At 39.0% G+C, this 21936-nt stretch overlaps 1 protein-coding gene across 2 annotated transcripts in view; it reads right to left on the bottom strand.

The window, feature by feature from the left end:
* LOC139715704 (putative complexin-1) overlaps positions 1-21936 on the bottom strand; it is a 64085-nt gene that overhangs the window by 3229 nt on the left and 38920 nt on the right. For both annotated transcript variants that reach the window (XM_071627255.1, XM_071627256.1), the window contains 2 exons: positions 1745-1908; positions 739-871 (listed from right to left, as the gene is read on the bottom strand). In XM_071627255.1, the coding sequence (XP_071483356.1) occupies positions 739-871; positions 1745-1908 (297 nt within the window). The remainder of the gene's footprint in view (positions 1-738; positions 872-1744; positions 1909-21936) is intronic.

Below are 21936 nucleotides of genomic sequence, written 5' to 3'. Positions count from 1 at the left end.
AGGGTTAGAAATGGCGAAGGAGTAGCATTTTGTAGCAAAATGAACAATACAGGTCAAAAATCAAGGTCAAAGGTCAAAGAAGTCAAAGGTCAAAATTCTGTATAGAAGTTTTGAAGCCCTCACCTAGTGCCATCACATAAAGCAAACAGAATCGAAATCGGGTTAGAAATGGCGAAGGAGTAGCATTTTGTAGCAAAATGTACAATATAGGTCAAAGGTCAAGGTCAAAGGTCACGACTGAAATTCTGTGTAGAAGTTTCAAAGCTCCCATGTAGTGCTATCATATAAAGCAAACAGAATCAAAATTGGCTCATAAATGACAGAGAAGTAGCAAATTGAAGATTTTGATCACACACGGACGCACACACGGACGCACACACGGACGCACACACGGACGACCTTACGGTGATATACTTGTGTGTCTACCCCTTTGTTCTCCCTTTTGTTAAAATAGACACACAAGCAAAAATTTTAGCCACACAAGCCTGACGGAATAAAGGCCATCTATTGTGCACTATTGTTCTCCTAGCCACACAAGCATACTCTCGTTAGCACGGACACACGGACACACGGACGGACGGACGGACGGACACACGGACACACACACGTACGGAGCCCGTTTCATAGTCCCCTGCTCGAACTCGTTCGGCGGGGACAAAAACGTCACTGCATCACAGCTTCATAGTACAACTTGCAGCTTTGAGTGCGAGAGAAAAACTAAGTAGCCTGTTTCTTCACCTTCCTCTTCCTCCTCTTGTTGTTGCAGTGCCTGCTGCATCTCTGCCGGAGTCTTCTTTTTCCTCGTGATGCGGCCAGCGTCGTCTGGCTCCGGCATCATCGGCTCCTCCGCCACTTTCTTCTTCAGCCCATACTGAGAATAATGAGAGGAAGAGAGCAAAAATACCAAATATCCACATATATATGCAGATGCGACATATCTCACATTACTGTATACAGCTGTATGCCATATATTTAGCGAGTCTAATTTTTTGTAAATTGGGACTTCCCGACAATTTTGCAAGTGGTTAAATTCGCGATCGGGGAGTACAGTAATGAACAAAGAAATGTTCATGTACATTGTCGCATTCATGATGAGATCAGAGTTAATGGTTTCACGCATTGTTAAATTCGCTAATAGCATCCGATTCTGTAATTTGTGAAAATGAAAACCTTGTGAAATATGTGGTGTATACAGTACATGGCAAAAGATGAGTCATCGTTCAACACTAACACACACACTAGCCTTGCTTTTCCTTGCCAGTTTTGTCATCACTGTGTGCTTCCATAGTAGCATTTGGAAGTTGCATGGAGAAGTATAGTCTCGTCACATATGAAATTTCTGAATTCATGTATGTGACAAGTGACTAATAGCTGAGTAGCACTCCTACTTCCTCGCCTGAAAATTATGAAAAAAGATAACTGCTCCAGCCAGGAATGTTCCCTTTCCGCTGGTTTTGAGCTGATTGTGCAACTGATCTCAGTAATGTGGTCCCACACAATTGCCCCTACACCTCCATGAAAATTATAATTATCAATCAGATTTAGCTTCATCTAGGTTAACATGGTCAATCCTCATAAAAGTATCACCACCATCCTTCTTGTCACATTCATTAGCATTTATCATGCAAAAGAGATAATTAATGTCACTGTTTTTAAACTTCTAGTAAACTTCGTCGGTGTCATATCAAGTTTTGATGCCTCTGGCACCATTGCAAAAATGCAGGTCACTGCAGCAGCCACCGACCTTGTTTCGGATGCGCTCCCGCTCAACCTCCCGCTCGGCCTCCATCTTGGCATGGCGGGCCTTCCTGTCTTCCTCCTGCTGTCTCCTGGCCTCCTCAATCAGGGCTGCCTCCTCCTCATCCTTGTCGTTGCCTTCTCCATCTCCTCCAAGGTTGCCCAGCTCACCTGGCAAAGGATGCGGGTAGGGAGGGGAAAAAAAAAGATGGTAACCATGGTGACTAGATTGATGATAACCTACAAAGGAAAGCATCGATTGCGCTTTGTTTTTTGTTTTTTGTTTTGTTTTGTTTTTTATATTCAAGACTCTGGTGGGATGAATTTCACTTTAAAAGCAAAAGTGTCTTTTCTTTTTCCACAAAGTAACGAATAATAAGGTGACAACCAGTACACCACATCATTTCTGGAGTCTATCAATTGAACAGAGGTAGTGCATTCTCATGTTTACCAATTTATGATTGAACATTATTTCCTACTCTAAAACTTTAATCTCACTGTTGTATTACTTTGTTCCTTTATCAGCATTCTAGTTGTAATTGGCAAATGCAGAAACACAGAGCAGTATCATCCTGTGCCGTTCTCCCTCACTCTCTGAGAAATTCCAAACGCACATAATGTTCATGGGATGACTCTTCCATGTTCTCTAGGGAGCCATCCTCATATAACTGAGAACGGGAGATGATGTTAGCCCAGCCAAAATTTATGGTCCTCTCTTCCTCTCACTCATTCTCTCGTCTCTGTCTGAGTTTCATTTCAACAAGTCTTTATTCCCACTGCACCACTCAGTGTTCATAAATTAATTAGAACACTGTGCTCAACATGACTCACAAGCAAACATACTGTCTTATGCATCCAGTATTATTCTGTGCGTGTGTGTTTGTGTGCGTGTGCGTGTGCGCATGTGCGTGTGCGTGTGTGCATGTGCGTGTGTGTGTGTGTGTGTCTTTTGAACACATCTATACTAATATGCATGTACAGTACAGTCCCGTTATAACGGACACGGTTGTAACAAATTTCTTATTAGAACGAAGTGAAAATTCAGATCTCACAATTATTATCTTCATATCTTTGTATACTTTACTGTTCGGCTATCACAAAATTTTGATTACAACAAAAGAAAACTGTCAGTCCTGAGAACTTTGTTATGTTTCTTTGGTTGACTACAATTATATGATCTTCAACAATATTCAGCAAAGAAATACAATGCACCACCTACGAAAACAAACATATCATGTCTACATCTTATAGACTCTCGCTGGCTAGGTTTTCTCCACATTTTCTGTTTTTCTGCGTTTTTGTTTTTTCCGCTCCAAAGCTTAGGGCGATGGCTATCGCATTTCTCCAACGTGGGACCGGAAACTAGGGTAACAGTATCAGCATTTTCCACTTCTGCTGCAACGAGATTTGACCTTTAGATCTGGCACGCTGCCAAAGCAATTGCTTACAGCTACGTACTTGCCGGGCAGGGCTCGCGAGCGTTAACGACAGGGGAAGAAGCAGGGCAGCCCCCTCTGTCCTGTCCCGCACTCGCCAAGAGATGTGTGGGGAGACAAGGAGGGGTTTCAGATGTACCGAAGAACTTGTTTGTAAACGAGCTTTTAACCCATTGAGGACAGGCTGATTTTGCTAGAACACGCATAATTTCCTATATAGACACTTTCCAGAGTATACTCGGGACTCGTCCTCATTGGGTTAAAATATGCTTCCACACGCATTCAGAGTAACAGAGGATTTAGCCACTGTACAGTACCGAGTCTCCAAAGAGGTACAATTGTAACTTCTTTAACCCATTGAGGACGAGCTGATTTTGCTACAACACGCATTTCCCATAGACACCGGCCTGAGTATACTCGAGATTCGTCCTCAATTGGTCAACCATGCAACTTTGAATTACCAACTTTCATTCCGAACATTCTATTGGTCGCAAAAATCACAACCAATCGGCAGAGCACTACACATATTTCGCACTGACAATCGATAGGGTAAATTGAGCAACATAATTGGTTGAAGTGACTTATTGAATCATTCAGTGTCTGAATGATCCGGGAGGAGTGGTGCGTGGGTTAGCCTTTATTCCTGCTATGAATAATAATCACAACCACTGTCAGTGCTACAGTGTAACAGCAGCTTTGACAAGGCTAACATCATGGTGAATATAGGAGGTAAAGCTGAGCTCCAACTTCTAAATCAAGCATATTCAAGAGGTCCAACTTCTCAATCATGCGTATTCAAGAGGTCAGACTATTCATACTGCAAACGGGCACCAAGAATTAATTAAAACTTGATGAGAATATACCCCAGGTGGCACAAAGTCGTGAGTGATTTGAAAAAAAAGGTGTTTGTGAAAGACATGGTTCACATTTGCTTTCACATAAGAACAGCCTGATTAGGTACGTAATGCAGTATCTAAATTGCGGTTTCAAAATCACATTTACAAATGAGTTTCTCTGACGGTGTGAAACTCTCAAGGAGACAGACAATGTTTAAGAGATGGGGGAGATAGATTGCCACAGTCTACGTTGTGAGAATGCAGCCATTTCCATCAAAGTCATCTAAAGATGACTTTTTTTTTTCCAGAATAGGCATCCAGGCTTCAGTGCCATGGAAACTAGTTTCTGGCATCAAATGAATTGAACCCTTTTTTGAATTCATGTCGTTAGACATTCAATGAGATTAAAAAGGGATCTAAATCATCTGATAAACATACGCTAGACTGACTATGTACCACACGGTAACTGTTGTAATTCATGTCAAACATTTGTGGCATATTGCCATCCTTTCAAGTTGGTGTGTGACCATTTCATGTTTGAAAACCTGGAATATATTTTATACAGATTGCATGGAAAATGAGGGCTACCACCAATTACAGACTTATTCAGTTTTAAAACACTGTAACCTTACAGTCAGACACATATGGGCTTCCAAAATAAGAAGAAATGATGATCCAATGGGTTACACGTACAATGACTCAGGTGAACTGCTACGTCAGTGTGTATTAAGTAAATTATTGTTAGGCATACTGAAGCCCGCCAGTTATGCCTGAAATACACATGAACAATACCATTTTTTTTTAACTGCACCAAAACTGGGTCTATAAAGGCACCTCTGAAATCCTACTGAGAGAGAAGAGACTGTAACCCCGGCAGAGGAACTACTGCCTTTATTCAAGATGCAGAGCTCAACACCAATGTAGAAAACAGAAGGACAGTTAAGTATACATGCATCACATACACACTAACCTACACACTAACGTGCACACACACAAATACACAACATATATGCACTTTTTTTTTTAATAGATAGAAATAGGCCTACAAGTTTACACACACATACAGACCTACAAACACATGCATACACATAATGCTGAAAACACTGATCCAAACATGGGAAAGAATAACATCCGGTGAAAAACAACGAAGCAGCAGAAACAAAACACCATCAGGTGAAGCAGTCCGGAATCACATTACTGATCGGTGGGAGCTATCCAGGGCACTCCGAAACAGACCCAGGGGAGCGCCATGCCACTTCATAACCCATCTTGCAGGGAGCATCTAAAAAATGCACAATGTAAAATGTGCATACTCAATGCTGGTTCACCCGCATGTAGTCTAAAGGTGCAGGCCTCTTGCTCCCAATAAAAAGACTGCAAGACACACTCTCTATTTAATGATACTGGCACTAGAATCCCTTCTTGCGGCGCAATTTTCCACGTTAAGAGCAAACAGCAAGGTGAAGAATACCAAATACAATCCTACACTCGAATGACATTCAAACACATGAACACCACACACAAAAATACACAAATGCACACACACACACACACACACACACACACTTCATTAGCCCACACAGACGATCAAATATGTACACCTGTACAGAATATCTTCTTCACTCATTTTTAGTGTCTGGACAACTCAGACAAAAATGACCTTTTAGTTTATTTATTATCATATCACACTAGTTTGTGCTCCTGGTTTTACTATAAGTGTGGCATTTTGTTTGTTTGTTTGTTTGTTTGTTTGTTTGTTTGTTTGTTTGTTTTTTATGATGGGATCACAAATTTTCTACCAAGCAAACATATGAACATTACCTGTCTCCAGACCACCATTGCAAAATATTGCCACTTTTGTACTCTTTTAAACATAGGCTACTATTAAAACAAGAAGTGGTAGGTAAACAAGAACTTGGATCCTTTTTCAACCGTACTACGAGTACACTCCACATTGAATCACAATTCTAGTGATGCATCTTTGGCATCCCAATCTAAATCATACACATTTTGGCCCTGTGTATGCAATAACTGGAATCGTGGAGGGTGATCTGAATCGTAATTCGAATCATAATTCAAATGACGGTCTGGAGGTGTTTTCAAGTGGACGATTCTTCAGAATTATGGAACGAAACAGTCGTGTGTACAAATTGACCTCCAAATCATGTCTTAGAGGTGGAGCTTATGGTCACCTTTCAACCACTTCCACAGAAAAACCGCACTCCTTACCGCTCAAGAATAACTGATGGGGACTCCAAAAGGAGCCACACCTCCTCACCTTGATGAATAAAACACCCTCCACAGTGATGAATAAAACACCTTTTCAATTTAATTCAATTCAATTCAAAATTAAAAACCACAGAATCCATGAAGTCTTCCTCAGTCATGTGTACAGTCAATAATTCCAATTTGTAACCTTACTGTTATCATGATTGTACATGCAATTTAGCATTGCAATGTTTCTTGACCCGAGTGAAAATGGCCTTATCTATGCCAGAACTACAGTTTGATAAAGAACACATACGATATATGCATCTGCAGGGACTGTCCCTGATTTGTCATCGGGAACTCAACAGGAATATCGCATTGAATAATTCATGTTGCAATGCCACGCATATCATATGCAGCATTCAACATGTATAGCATGAGTTCAGGCTTTCTTTTGTATTAGAAAATGTAGGAGCCTATATACTTACGAACAAAAGTTTCATGATATTGTCTTCACCTAGAACAGTGATTTTCCACATCTCAGTGGTGAGTGTAAAATGGCTTAATGTCTGCAGCACACATGCCATGAGAGGAGATATTATATAGAAAACTTGTCTTTTGGGAAAGTTGTCATATCTCAGTGGCTGGAATGATGCATCTCTACAAAATGACCCGGAGGCCATCACTTTCGCAAGACGGCCATGCGGTTTGTCCTCGGGCAGCCATATTGAATTATTTTTTCTTTCTATCTTTCAGTGTCATATCCTTCTTCTTGATGTTTGTCACATACAACTCACCTTGTCTCTACTCTCAATGTCTTTAACCTCACTCTCTTTCACTCACTGGCAAGTTCATTTCCGGGATTCCCTCGACCAGTATTTCATTTCTTCTACCAGATTAGGCTGATATTATATTTACTTTTTGCTTCTTTTTTTTTTTATTTCCATCTGAGAAGATGGCTGGATAGCCCATATTTAGCTGCAATATCTGCAGCCTCGGGCAGCCATATTGGATTATTTTTTCTTTCTATCTTTCAGTGTCATATCCTCCTTCTTGTTGTTTGTCACATACAACTCACCTTGTCTAGACTCTAATGTCTTTAACCTCATTCTCTTTCACTGACGGCAAGTTCATTTCCGAGATTCCCTGGACCAGTATTTCAATTCTTCTATCAGATTTGACTGATATTTGCCTTTTGCTTGTTTCATTTCCATCTGAGAAGATGGCTGGATAGCCCATATTCAGCTGCAATATCTGGTCTTCCATGGGGTCCAGTTGGATGTATCAAAGGCAGGACCACTTCACCTCATGACACAGATAAATTTTTGCAAACACACATGCTGTGCATGACTTCTAGCTTTATCCACACTATGTTTCCACATCATTTTATGCAAATGAATATGGATAATGCAGCTGCTCACTGTCTTTAAGGAGATCTGTCTAATGTTCTAAGACACAAAAAAATATCTGTAAATATTCTGATTGTACAAATTTACAGGTTCTGCCCGCAGTGTTTATCAGGGACATGATGGCTTTGTATAAAGGCAAGGCTCAAACACTGCCACAAATGGAAACCATATCTCTTATTTTGAGTGGAGGGGGCAAAAAAATCAATGGCCGATGGCCGCATAAAAATCAAATTATTGGAAAAACCGCAGCTGAGGGCAAATATGCACAAGTGGTGACACTGTTTAGCAAGGAGACATCTGCCACCTAGTGATGAACGATGGTAAACGAGTGATATCTCTGAAGGGAACATTTACTGAGTGTGAGGTTCCTTTACTGTCAAGACAAGCTTTACAATTAATCAACTAGGAAAATGGAAACCTGTGCTTGATGGGTGTGATAAGTCTGGCTGTGATAAGTCTGGCTGTGAAAGCTCCATGCAAGGACAGGCAAAAATGCACATTTTACAATGTGTAAGGCATACATGCCATCTGTCTTTGAACACTAGCTGATTTTTTTGTTCGCATTTATGTCAGATTGTATAATCATACACGAAGGCTCCACATGCGAATTCCAAAGCTGTCACCAATTTATAGAATACATAACAGAATTTATGAAGACATCTATTTTGACATAGAATATCACCCAGCAAAATGCCAGTATTGTGCCTGCAAAGGTTTCAATCTGTATCAAAAGCGTCAATATTCTTCAATTTTTTTTTTGTCAGCTGTGGGTACGCAGTCACATCATTATGAGATGAAACCGAATGCATGACACGAAGATGCTTAGGACATGATGAAAATGAAAGCAAACAAGATTTTTTTTTTCCCCTGTTTTTCTGAAAATCACACACTGTTCACTCTGCACTATCTTCACATATGAATTTTTAACATATAAAGATGACACAAAAAATGAGGTCAATATTTCTGTTCGTAAGGTGATGGAAAACATGGCTCTAAAAGTATCACTAAAGACCTGTCCTGCCAGTATGCCATATATCAAAGATCTTTTAACATTCATCAACCCTAACTGGGGCATTCATATGAAGTGGAATTCCTTGATAATCTACCCTCTCTTTTTACATTTTTTTTTTTTACAATTACAATTTCAAATTGAAATCTGTGACACAAATTGTGCAATGGGGTCAAAATAAGAGGTTTTATGAATTCTGCCGCGAGAGTTCATCTAGATGCAGGTAAAAATTGGTTTCGATCAAGAGATAAAGATGGATCTGTGTTTTCACTTTGTAACATACTTTCTGCTGAGCCGAAGATTTCACTTTGTCTTAATTGTAAAGGCAAGTCCCCCTCCTCCCTGCCCCCTAAAAAAGATTTGCATAGATGCATTTTTTTGGCATCCCTCTATCTCATCCTTTCATAATCTCCCAGGTTGTGCAGAAACGAGTATTTACTCTGACCTCACTACTATCATATGATGTATATTCAACTGCGGAGAGAAAATGACATGGAAGAAACTGGGGATGATTTATAATAGAGTCATTTTCATGGCACATCTAGTGAGAGAAATAACACATGGTGTGTAGCATAATCAATACAACTATGCGTAATAGTACATTTGTGTGTATGTGTGTGTGTTTGTGCATCCCCTCCCACTCCCCCCCCCCCCCCCACTGCTCTTTGATAAGTCATATAACCTTATAATTATGTGCAAGCTTCATTGAGAGTAATGGTGATGTCATGCAACTGGATTGTGAATATCAATACAAATAATACACGTCTGTGCAGGTATTAATAAGAATAATTACCCAAGCAAGTCACCACTCGAAGATAGGCAAGGGTACATGTGCATGCACTGTTTGGACTGTTTTGAAGGTATCAAGTGTGGGTAATTATACTAATTAAAGAAAATTATGTGTTTTATTTGTTTTATACCATGATGAATCAGATCCTTTTCATCAAAAGAATTTCCAAGTGCAGGTGTTTTTAACAAATTCCATGGCAACCATTTTCATGAGTATTAAAATAAAGTGATGAAGTCTTGCCTGGTCACAATCACAACATGAAAGAGTTAATGACCGGTCATTATACTTTACTATTGACTAGTCCTAAACAAAATAATGTGTGTAAGGCAATCTGGTCACATGTTCACTCTCAACCAATCATTTGATCAGGTTCTGCTTCAGTATTTCATAAAAACAGTATGTTGATGCTCCTGCAATTTTTTTAATCTAATAAAGCGCCTTTAAATTCCAATTGGAAACAACTTTTCCAGTTTTCCCAAAGATGGCCTCAAGCAAACTGATGTGCTGATTTTGTGGTTGATTTCACAGTGTTTTTATTTTCAGGAATTTCACAAGTTGACTGACATTTGTGATACAATTTGTGACCGTGCATCACAAAACAAACAAAAAGTCGCATGCACTAATTTTGTGTGAGAGCTGTAAATAGGTGAAATAGGTCAACCTAGCCAATCTTGACTTTTTCATATTTTCTGAAAGAGCGAGTCTTCTTCTACATCATATTTAAGTTTGGGATCATAAAACGAAATGGAAATTGGGTTATTAGCAATTTTTCTGGAACACTTTTTAGTGGAATAATGTGATTAGGTGTTTCTCAAAGAGTCCTCTTTTCATTTCTTAAAAACCTGTTCATGCTCATCACTTTAAACTCCAATAACTTTAGAAGGGATAAAGTTACTGCTTTGAAAGTTGGCATTGATCATTAACAGGATGTTTTAACAATGCATGCACAATTTCAGCTTAATCTGTTAATCCCTTCATTGTTGTTGCTCTGGTGGTGATCATCCTGTTATTTGTTCCATTTATCGCACAGCTAGCGCGATTAAACGCTTGAATAGACCCTGTTCTTCAGAGCCTCTTTTCTCAGTTCACACTTATCCAGGGTGTATACTTTCTTTCCAATATCTAGATAGGTTAGGAGAGTCCATTTGAATTGAGTTATATGTCAATTTAAAGCATAGAGTCTGCTCTTTCAGAATCTGACCTCTAATAAATATCCATGTCTGGCGACTTTTTGTTTGTTTTGTGGTGCAGGGTCACATTTGTACTAATAATTGTGAAAATATTGCCTCAAGTGCATGTATCACATCCAAGGCAGGACCTCGCTATTTTTCTGTTCTTGAAAAGTGAAAACACTTCTTTCCCACTCTGCCAATGTGGTTCTACAAGTGGAGATGACAAAATTACCTTATGAAGTCCCAACATGTCAAAACATTTACTCGAAACATCAGCCTGACTAAATGAAAAGTTAAAACACACTTGCACTGAGCAAGCAGTTAGGTGAGTTTATTAGTAAACTACAATGTACTTCTTAGAAACACCCTTGAGTTTATCAAAGTCAGTGAGAAAAAAAAAAACGTTCTGAAATGGTTCCTAAACATTGCATGTTTGGACTAATAAATGCAAAAGCAGCTTTAAAAGAGTGCAAATAAATGATCTTAGCTGTATAATGTACCATGGATGCCTCACTGCAGTAGAATACCCATCCCAGAAAGCATACCTTTTATTTTCAACTCTTTTTACCTTTAAATATCCTCCTTACATTTAACTCTCCTCCTTTTTAACTGTCAACTCTCTCAATTTCAACTCTATCATGATTAACTGTCTTTATGTTTAAATAACCTGCCGCTCTCTTACTTAAAGGGATGGTACAGTTTTGGTTCAGATGGTGCTACAGGTTTCCATGTCTTTTGACGATGATTTTTTTGAGATAATGAGAAATAACCTCTTATGAAATCAGAAAGAGTATGTACTGTAAAAGTGAAATATTCACGTGCTTTTATTTTCACGCTACTTTCGGGTTGCGTGAAATGCGCGGAAAATTTCAACACCGCGAACATTTCCACTCTTACAGTAATTCTAAGATAAATTCAAAGCTTTTTTGATGAAAATTGGTTTTAAAAGGGCTGAGATATCCAAAACAAAGCCATCCTAATAAAATGTCGCATCGCCCTTTCATTAAACTTGCTTTGTTTTACTTTACTTTTTGGATATCTCAGCCACTTCAAAACCGATAGTCATCAAATAAAGTTTGAATTCCTCTCAGAATTGTATGCATTTTAACATTTCATGAAGTGGTTTCTAAGTCTCTCACAAAAAGTTACATGCTGAATTTTCACCTCAACCAATACAATACCATACCTTTAATAATCATCACGGTATTTCTTCAAAGATAATCAGGGGCCTTCCTGCAAATATAGAAGAACAATCTACCAGCTCCATCGAGTGAAAGTGCCAACAGCAAAGTTTTGTAAAAGTTTCATAAAGTTTTTCTTATACAGCAGCTAAACATGGATTTTCTAACATGAAAATTGCCAATTTCCATGCAACGAATCTGCAATAGCAGCTGGATTTTGCGAGAGGGCTGCAAACATTCACATACATCAGAATCGGAAATCAAAGCTTCTAAGAGAGCTTTTGGGGAGATACTCGAGTGTAACAGCAATTTCAATTGGCGATGATAATTCCCCACATCAGAGAGGCTTTCAAAAGCTTTAGCCAGGGCTTGAAGAAATAGTTAATTTTCCAGGTAGTCTCCTGCATAGAATCACCGAGACTCGGCATTTTTGTTTGCTACTTTGTATCTCACAGTCAAATGCAGGTTAATCCGTCATCCAAAACTATACCAATCCCGTAACCCGTTGAGGATGGGCTGATTTTGCTATAACATGCATTTCCCATAGACACCTGCCCGAGTATACTCGGGACTCTAGCCTCCTCAACAGGTTAACATTATCTTGGAGTCACTCTGGCTACTGGTATAAACAAAGAGGGTAAATGCTGAAAATTTGTTGATGAATTTTGAGTGAATGTTTTTCGTTTCTTTAGAGGATTATCGACTAGGTATCTGTAAAATGATAAAGAATTAAAACTAAAATTCTACTTTTAAATTGTCAATGCTTGCAAAGGCTTTGCTTGAGATTCCTCTTGAACTCATTCAAATTAATATAAATCACAGCATAGTGTGAATCCATGATCTTACCAATGAAGACTTGTTTTCTTGAATTCTTGCTGCTTTTGGTCCTGGCACCCGACTTTATCTGTTTGTGTGCTTTGAGTGCCGATTGGCATACAAAATACATAGCATTTCAGCACTGTACGCACTGTGCAAAGTTCCTGGCACAGAATGAGTTAACAAATTAAGAATTACAACAGAATGTCAGGTCTATTCATAAAGTTCCCACCGAAAGTTTTTTCAACCAAAGGTAATCTGCTCATCTCTCAGTAACCTCTATGTATTTCTATTTGGAAATTTGATTCTACTTTAACTGATTAATCCATTTCACGAAATACCTCAGCAAACAGTGACTTGAAGTAATTATGTATTGTTTTTATCATCAATGAAGATTTTGTCAATAATGCCTAAACCTGAAAGATATGTTTAAAATGCCCAAATGAAACACATTTGACAAAGAAAACACAAAAATGAACTTATATATCAAGGAAGATTTTAATGTAATCATCTTCCCAATTTCAACATTTTGTATTACAGAACAGCAGGCAAAACATACCATGAACAAGAATACAAGACTCTGTGTACATAAGCATTGTTATAACCAATACCACTGAATTGTGTTCAGTTACTCCACACTGTTTGTTTTGTTTTTCTTTTCTTTAAGGGGAGGGCTAAAATTAGAAAATGATGGTGTAATGGTAATTGGTTGGCAGACCCTGTATAGGTTATGACTTTCAAAGCGGGCATATGCTGGTAAATACAAAAGCAGTTTTGCAGGGGAAAAAAAAAATCAATATCCCTCAGCAAGCTGCTCCGAATTTCAATAGGGATTTCGTGTGTCACTACGCTCTTGCCTCTGAGCCACAAAGCAACAATTTCGCCCAAATTTATTCACCGCACACTTTCTCTCCCCTGATGGCCAATTACTACACAAACAGCGGCAGCATAATTCCTTGTTTGACTGCTAAGAGCCTCTCATTAGCTGAAAGGGAAGGATGTGGGGGGGGGGGGGAGGGGAGGGGAGAGGGAGAGAGAGAGAGAGAACAGGTGGAGAGAAAGACTAGCAGATATATATATATGTTGCGAATTCACGTATTGGCTCCAACGAAGAATAAACCGGTAATGCAATATTTCGCCAATATAGAGTTTATTGAGCAACTCAAATTTTCGGTGGCTTCCATCCACCTTCTTCAGGAGTCTCGACGCGGAATGTCAATGTCAAAACAAAACATAGATTGAACATTAAGAGCGCGCACTCATATACACAGAATTGGTTGCTGTGCGAGTGCGTACCCTTTACAATGATGTTGCCATGTAGACGCAATGTAGTCAAGGCACCCCACGCATAAGGAGGAGGACATTGACAAGCTTATTACGTAACAATGGTGTTCAATTACTTTGTATTAACACAAGTTATGATATCGACATACTATGTACTCATCAACGTACCATAGGTATGTTCAAATCTGTTTAGATTTCAGTGAGACAATGAACTGTTTCTTAACAGGAATTATTATATCGACTTCTTCCTACCGATGATTATTGTATTCTGAGTCATTTAATTGTTTGAGCGCTATTCAACCTATTTTTGGAACTTATGATTACGTGTGTCGATATCACAACATGAAACAATTTAATTGCTGGAGCGCTCTTTAACTTATTTTTGTAACCTATGGTACGCTGATGAGTACATAGTATGTCGATATCATAAATTTGAGTTGCTCAATAAACTCTATATTGGCGAAATATTGCATTACCGGTTTATTCTTCGTTATATATATATCACATCCTGCAATCATATCTTCCTACAAATACAACAGAGAGATAGAAAGAGATTGCGAGACGGGGGGGGGGGGGGGGGGGGGAGCAGGGAGGGAGATGCACTGGTGTAGATGTGTGTTTAGCATGCATGCATTTGATCAAAGAATTGACTAATCTTCACATCCCACTATGATTGATGTTCACATTGACTTTCACAAATAAGAATACTACTATCACAGACAAAGATGTTGTAGAGTGTTATCAAAATATGACATAGGAAAAGAGAGTTATGGGAAATTCTTAGAGTCTGTGCATACATATAAAAAAGCAAAAATCATACTGGCCGCTGGCACACATCCTAATTACATAAGGTGAAAAGGGAACTATTTTCCACATTCTGCCACGCTCAAAGCGTCTGATGAAAGTAGTTTTCATCTTATGAAGAATCAACCGACCTTGAAATCATCTCACTGCCATCACAAGTAAGGCCCTCAATTTATGGGTACGACAATGTTATAAAAGTGGCATTAACATTGCAAGCAAACAGACGCCTTAATTACTTTTCAGACTCAAGACATCCTTCGGAAGTTGCTAGGCAACTACCTTCACGTTCCCTGACAAACCCAAAACAAACATTCCATCTCCAAAGTGCATGATTTGCTTTATAAAAACTCTGACAGTAGTTTGCCATGCTTTTCAGAAATAATTTTGCCAATGCAAATGCTCATCATTGAAAATTTATTCCAGACAATCCTCCCAGGGGCAGCAACGCCTCACCATTCCACAATAAAGCCCCGTTTTAACACAGCCTTTCAAACCAGAGTTACCTCAACAACATCCAGGCAATCCTTTTTTTAACCCTGCCTGTTAAGACGGTCCAAGCAAAGCGTTGCTTGGACATTGTTGCCGTAATACTTTTGCAAAATTCTGCCCTAGCCAGCTAGGGTAAATTACCCCTACATCGCCTAAACATTACCCTGACATCACCCCAACATGACCGCGACAACCCTTCTCATGGTAACATTCCAATGATGCACTCAACACACGTGCAATAGTCCAGACATGATGACATATTAATTTTTGGTGGACAAGGATCTGCTTTATCATTTCATAAAGCAAGTACTGAATACACATCATGTCATTCAAGCAACAGTACAATTACAACTACCGGTATCTTGTACCTAGTGTACACTCTGTACCTTGTGTGGGTGATTCCCACTAGTGCCCTCAATGTGTAATTATGAAATGTGTAATATTTCATGCATACCCCCTTTTGCAAAGTGGGACTTGTAAGACAATTTCGCACATGGTTAAATTCACAGTAAAGAAGCACAGTGACATATTGGGAAATAGACCTACTGTACGGTGCTATCCCTCTTCATGAGAAAATTTAGCAATATCCCACCTTGGAGATAATATACATGTGTACAGGGCATTCGTATTATTGGTGACAATTTTTGTTAATTTTGCAAATTCATGTAATTGGCAAATTTAAAGACAGCTTAAAATTTTCCATGTACTTTTACTTGAAACCTGTACATGACTCATTAGTGTTCCATTATCATCCCCTTATAGTAAATTGCTTGGTTAGCCTCAATTACAGACTTTAATATGCAAAAATCTTGTCATTATTACCCACATCAAGCTTACAGTTGTTACAGGCACAAAGCTCTGAATGCTATTTCCCCTTTAGTTGCGTTATTGTCTCAAATGAGACTTAACAGATAGATGTAAAGTGTGTGGTGCCATTGGATTGATACCCTGCCAGGAAACTGGTCTAAGCAGAATACAAACAGGGAGGTGCGTAGCACCTCCCTGATACAAACATAGAGTAATGGTGTATACCACACATTCGTCCATAAATCATGCTACTGGATGTCGAGCAGGGATTATGACTGAGGTGCCGGTCGACACAGCCACTCTGAGAGAGTGGCTGGGGATGACGATGGAGCTACATGTATACACCTAGTTGGCAATCAATACTGGATGGGATGTGGCAGGGATACTGGCAGTTGGTAAAGCGTTAACGCAACCATTATTAGGGTATGGGAGCCATCAGAGCGGGCCGGAAATAAAAATGAAAACATGACAACAACAACAACGACAGAGGAGGACTCCTGGTCTAAGTGGATAAGACCTTCAGCACGCATGCATACAATGTCTGGCATGCCTGCTTGAATGGACGTTAATATTCCACCTGCTCACCATCCTGAGTGTGCACAATGCATGTAATGTAATGCAGGGGGGAAAAAAATCCTTATATTGCATCAGCACACCTCTCTAGCAGGTTAGTGCTGGGAAAAACATCAATGTTACCTTCTCAAAAAGGAAATTCTGCCCTCAAAAATGGAGATTTCTGAGGTTCAAGCTACCAGTACATTGTAGGTGTAATTATACACACCCTGGAAACCAAAAAATAAAAGCAAGTTTAACATATATATGATATGCATTTACAATTGTGCTTTTTCAGCAAACTCCATATGAAGTAGATTGACAAATTCAATCTTAAACTTTATTGATCTCTGTAGTATACATGGTAATTTCATCATCAAAATGGAAATCCAACCCTTCTCATCTCTGAGACTGCCCTGAAAACATGTGGTATTAAACAGTTGACAATTTATATATCATTTCTAATACCAATATGTATCATTTTTATCTATGTTATGTCATTAATTTCCATTCCTATGGAATAAAAAACATGCAAATACATGACCACTATTGACAGATTTCACAATCAGCGAATCTGACAATATGCTTGCTCAAGCATGCTTGAAACATCTAGGCCAAGTTCGCTTAAATTTGTTACGTCAATAAACATCCAAATCTTTTCAAATAATTTTTTCCTCGCTTGACAAACAGTTCCTCAAACTCCAAATTACAAGCCAAACAAAATCTAACTGAATTACGTCAACAACTTGAATACAAGGCATTCTCCAAAATCACAATACCCTTGCTGAATGCAGCAAACTCATGATGAAAGAACGTACACACCAATTTTTAAATCTGCTTCCCATCACTTTCACTTCGGGTGCCACACCCAAGTCTTTGATATATACAGTATGCAAGTAATTGTGCTTTTGAAAAATCACTCTCAAGATATTACAAATACTCTTGGAAAACCATTGATGGATGACATGGCGCAAAACTGCGCTTGAAATAAATCATCTTCTGACATTAAACACAATCTAATGAATACTATCAAAGAATTTTGGGTGGTGCTGTAAAAGCTGTTGTTTTCACATACAGATATTTTCGTGAATGAGGACGTCACAGACATATTTGTGAGATGCTGTTTTTGTGATTTAAGACTGAGGCTAATGTAAGTGCACCGACGTCCATCTAAATATGATGTGATCAATATGAGGTGGAGATATTTTCATGTGTTGTTAAATTCGCAGCCCAACAGTGGTACACGAATCACAAAAAAATCAAACCTTCATTACCTTCTGTAAATAACAGCTTTCACAGTATTTGACATACAGATGGTTGTAAAGGTTTGTTAATTTCATGGAAATGTACTCTACATCACAATGGAAGAATGATTGCGGGAAATTAATAAACTGGTCAAATACACTGATGTTTTGGCCTTCGTGGTATGAAGTATAATCGCAAATTGTCCTGATTGGCACATAACACTGCTAAATATTCAGAGGGTTTGAGACAATGCAGTTATCTGCCAAATATGGTCCAAAATAATTCTGATATTGACAACAAAGACTCTTTTTGTTCGTTTTCTTCTTAAAGGGTTTATTTCATAATAGATTTCATCTGGAAGAACCACAGCAAGTTTGAATGTAGACGTGCAGAAACAAGGCACAGAGATACTCATGTTTTTAACCATAGCTCTAAAATTAGCATCATCTCACAGTAAGGCGAATCAAACTACAACCCTGCATAACATACCCTTGTACGTAGCTCAACCACACTACTATCATATTAGACACGCTCACAGAATAATGCAAGAATCATTCCGACATTCAGCATGATGAAATGGTTATAGGAAAAAGCAACCACTCCACATCATTTTTCAGTACGTTCAGCATTTTTGTAAAGGCACATTTTGTTTACTCCCTTGCTCATAAAAAAGCAAATCTGTGGAAAGTCATTTCCACTTGGTATCTGTTGAGTGCTATCAGTAAGGAGAGAAAAATCAAAAGAGGGGAAATATAAGGCAGAGCTTCCAATCATTCACTGCTGTGCTGGGAGGCATAAGTAAAATGCATGCTGGCTTTAAAGCAGTTTCTCAGAAATTCATTTTTGGCATTTGTAGAATGCTATCAGTAATGAGAAAAAATTCAAAAGAGGTAAAACATAAGGCAGAGCTTCTATGTACAAACACACTGTTGTTGCTGTGCTGGGAGGTATAATTATGCAAGCTGGCTTTAGGCACTTTCTCAGTAATTCATCATTGGTTTTGGAATATTATTCATGATCATGGGAGCAGTATAGATGGTGCTGGAATGAAAAGTAGGGTAGAGTTCATGATGGATAAGAAACAAAAATCAATCATGTGCGATGTACTACTAGAGTCTAGCAACTTTCTTTGAAAATTGACTCCTGCACTCATGTATGGTATCATAAGATTCCTATGATTTTGTAACACCAGCTACACATTGGCTCGACTTTCCAATGAATTCTCTCGGGGAACTGCTGGTCAATTTCGCTGTCCAGTCAAAACAAACCAGGCGTAATATCGAGCACACACGGTACACCTTGATTTTGCACGCTACTCAAAATGCCACGCAAAGGGCATGTTTGGACAAAAGTTCACGGAAACTTGGGAGGAGAAAGAATCGTGAAACCTTCTTGTGGTGAGTTTCTGGTTTACTCGAGAGAACGAGGCATGGATTTGCATGTGCGGGCACGTGATAACAGCTTTGGGCAGATTGTGCGTGAGGAGGAGATTATCATGGTATAGCTCCGTGATTTGACAACAAGATTACAGTAATTGAGGGCAACAGGGCCCAGAGGCAGAATAATGCCTGGCCAAACCAGCTGCTTCTTTGTTCCAAGGAATAACAAGCTTGACAATGACATAGACACACACACACACACACACACACACACACACAAAACCCACCTGTTTCTTCACTAGGCTAAATCAACTTATCCATGTAAGATGGGGGGAAACAGAAGTATATTTTACAAGGTATGATGACATATTTTAATTTGGTCATTTACGGTTGTATTTCATTATGATTCTCACCGAATGCCATACATCATTCAACATTGCCAATTTGACTGAAAGTTCACATTTTCACTATACATGACTAATTTATATTTCATCATGGTAGGCTCAGCTTATTATCTAGTACTGACACTCATAAGTCTGAATATCATCAATCTACAATGTAGCTCACATTACATTTAATACACCAATATACCAAGTTTTCACATGAAAATTGCATGAACACAGTACACAGGCTTTCACTGTTCATGGCACAAACAGCAAAGTCAAGCATACTTAAGCAGCTGAGCTGGGTTTAGTGTTGTTGTTGTTTTTTCTCTCTCTCACAATGGTCCATTCAAATTCTGATCTACAGTATCTTCCTGACGTATATGACGTTCATACTATTTCATGGTTGATATTACTTCATCATTAGTTGGTAGAGTTCCACCAGCCCCCCTCCCCACCCCATACTCTTCAAGAATGATACTGACAATGCCTTGCATGAGAACTCTCGCATGCATAATTGTCATAAAGTCAACTAAACTGGGTGGTCAGATTTTTGTGAAATTAGAAATATACATACATCTACAGACTAAAACAACAGCAACAAAAAAACAATGAATTCATTGAAAATACATGCACACAGTCATAAAGATGATTTTTTTAAATAGTTTATATATATCTGTTGATTGTTAGCATTATGGCCTAAGAACAGAAAAGCGGGAATGAATTGTTGTGCTGAATCAGCAGGGGAAAAAAAAAAAATTTTCCTTGAATAGTCAGATATTGGTGCAATACCAATTCAAATTCATCCAAAGGGAGGGCCAGGAGGTCAATAACATAACATTAACATGAGAATATTTGCTCGAGCAGCATCTAATGACGAACACTGTCTACTTCCATCAAATCAAGGTACAGTGTATAAACCAAATTACTGCCCTTTCAGATCGCAGCAGAAAACGAACATGTGACCTTACTACATGATGTATTAGTCATGCCTGCAAATGATTTTCCATGCACCTCAACCACATGTAAAAAGATATTATCCTCTGCATTATGGAGCATTTTCACAAATTACAGATCATTATATTGCTTTGATCCTCTCGGGGCTGAATAGCTACAGACTTCTAGAACTGTCTCACCAAAACAATAGGTCCATATCTGGAGTAGATTGTGGAGATGAATAGTCTGGCATGTGGATTAGATTACCCACAGCCTAAGAAATTACCACATTTACACAGTAATTGGATACTACAGTTATTGGATACTACAGTCATCATTATGAGGCTTTCAAGAACTGCGCTCCATCATGGCCTCTGCAAGCCCGCCCACCCCCCCCCCCCCCCCAGTCCTTTCCTCTTGCAGTGGAATAAGTTGTCATTAAGGCCTCATTACGACAGCAAATGGATGGTATTCTTAAGATGCTATTTGTCTGCATCAGCCGCTACAAAGTGCCTGACAGATGAAATTGATGGGCCCTACTCTTGGAGGCTTGATCTAGATGGGTAATATCCCCACCCTATTAATCACCATCTCTCCGCATTCCGTGTGGAAGAACATCCTGCTGGAGACACTGGCGGCAACAATTCTCCCTATCGCATATAAATGCAACAGCTCAAACAGCAGCCACACAATAACATCCATTAAACAATGTGTCAACAAAGCTGTGCCGGTGCAGAGTGCTAGCTCTATTTGATAGTACAAAAAAAAAAAACAACAACATGGAGCACTATCTCTATCTCTTGTATTGTTATAGATTTCTCAGCGATTGTTACATGTTGAGAAAGGAATGAATTTATAAACTCTGAAAATGCATTTCTACTGTGAAGTGGCAATGTTTTCAAAGAGTCATGATAAAAAGGGAAAAAAATTGAGGCAATTACTGCATAATACACTCTGCTTCTGCCTGCTGCACAGTACAAATGTAACTCCGCATTCCCAGAAGTGCACCAATCGATACCGAACGCGTGACCCCACTTGACCTCTGCGTGTTGCGCGTGGGTTGGTTAAGATCACCTCGTTCATTTGCACACAGCGTCAGTCCACCATACATCGTTACGGACCCGAACACTTTTGAAGAAATGCTTACATTTTATATGTGATAGGGAGAATTGCCTTATCACCATAGTCTTCCAGACAAATCCAATACTGATTACATTATACAAGGCCTCAGCCTTTCTGGGACTCTTTATACATGTAGGCTGCCTAATGTTTTGCTTGCTAATAGCACTTGACTGATCTGGTTTTGCTATCTTACATGTATCTTACAAGAAGTGATCTTTACCTGGTGAAACATTTGCATATAGACAGTTCTGTCGGTTTGCAAATTCATCACGTTCATGCATTGCATGAACCTGACACATTTCGAATATCAATGGTGGAAAAAGACAGGTTGGTTCACAGAG

This window comes from Diadema antillarum, unplaced genomic scaffold (genome assembly GCF_040938485.1).
Source record: "Diadema antillarum isolate AM-2024a unplaced genomic scaffold, OU_Dant_1.0 scf00000053, whole genome shotgun sequence".
Lineage (NCBI taxonomy): Eukaryota > Metazoa > Echinodermata > Echinoidea > Diadematoida > Diadematidae > Diadema > Diadema antillarum.
Note: the sequence above shows the minus strand (reverse complement) of the source record. Positions and strands in the feature narration are given on the sequence as shown.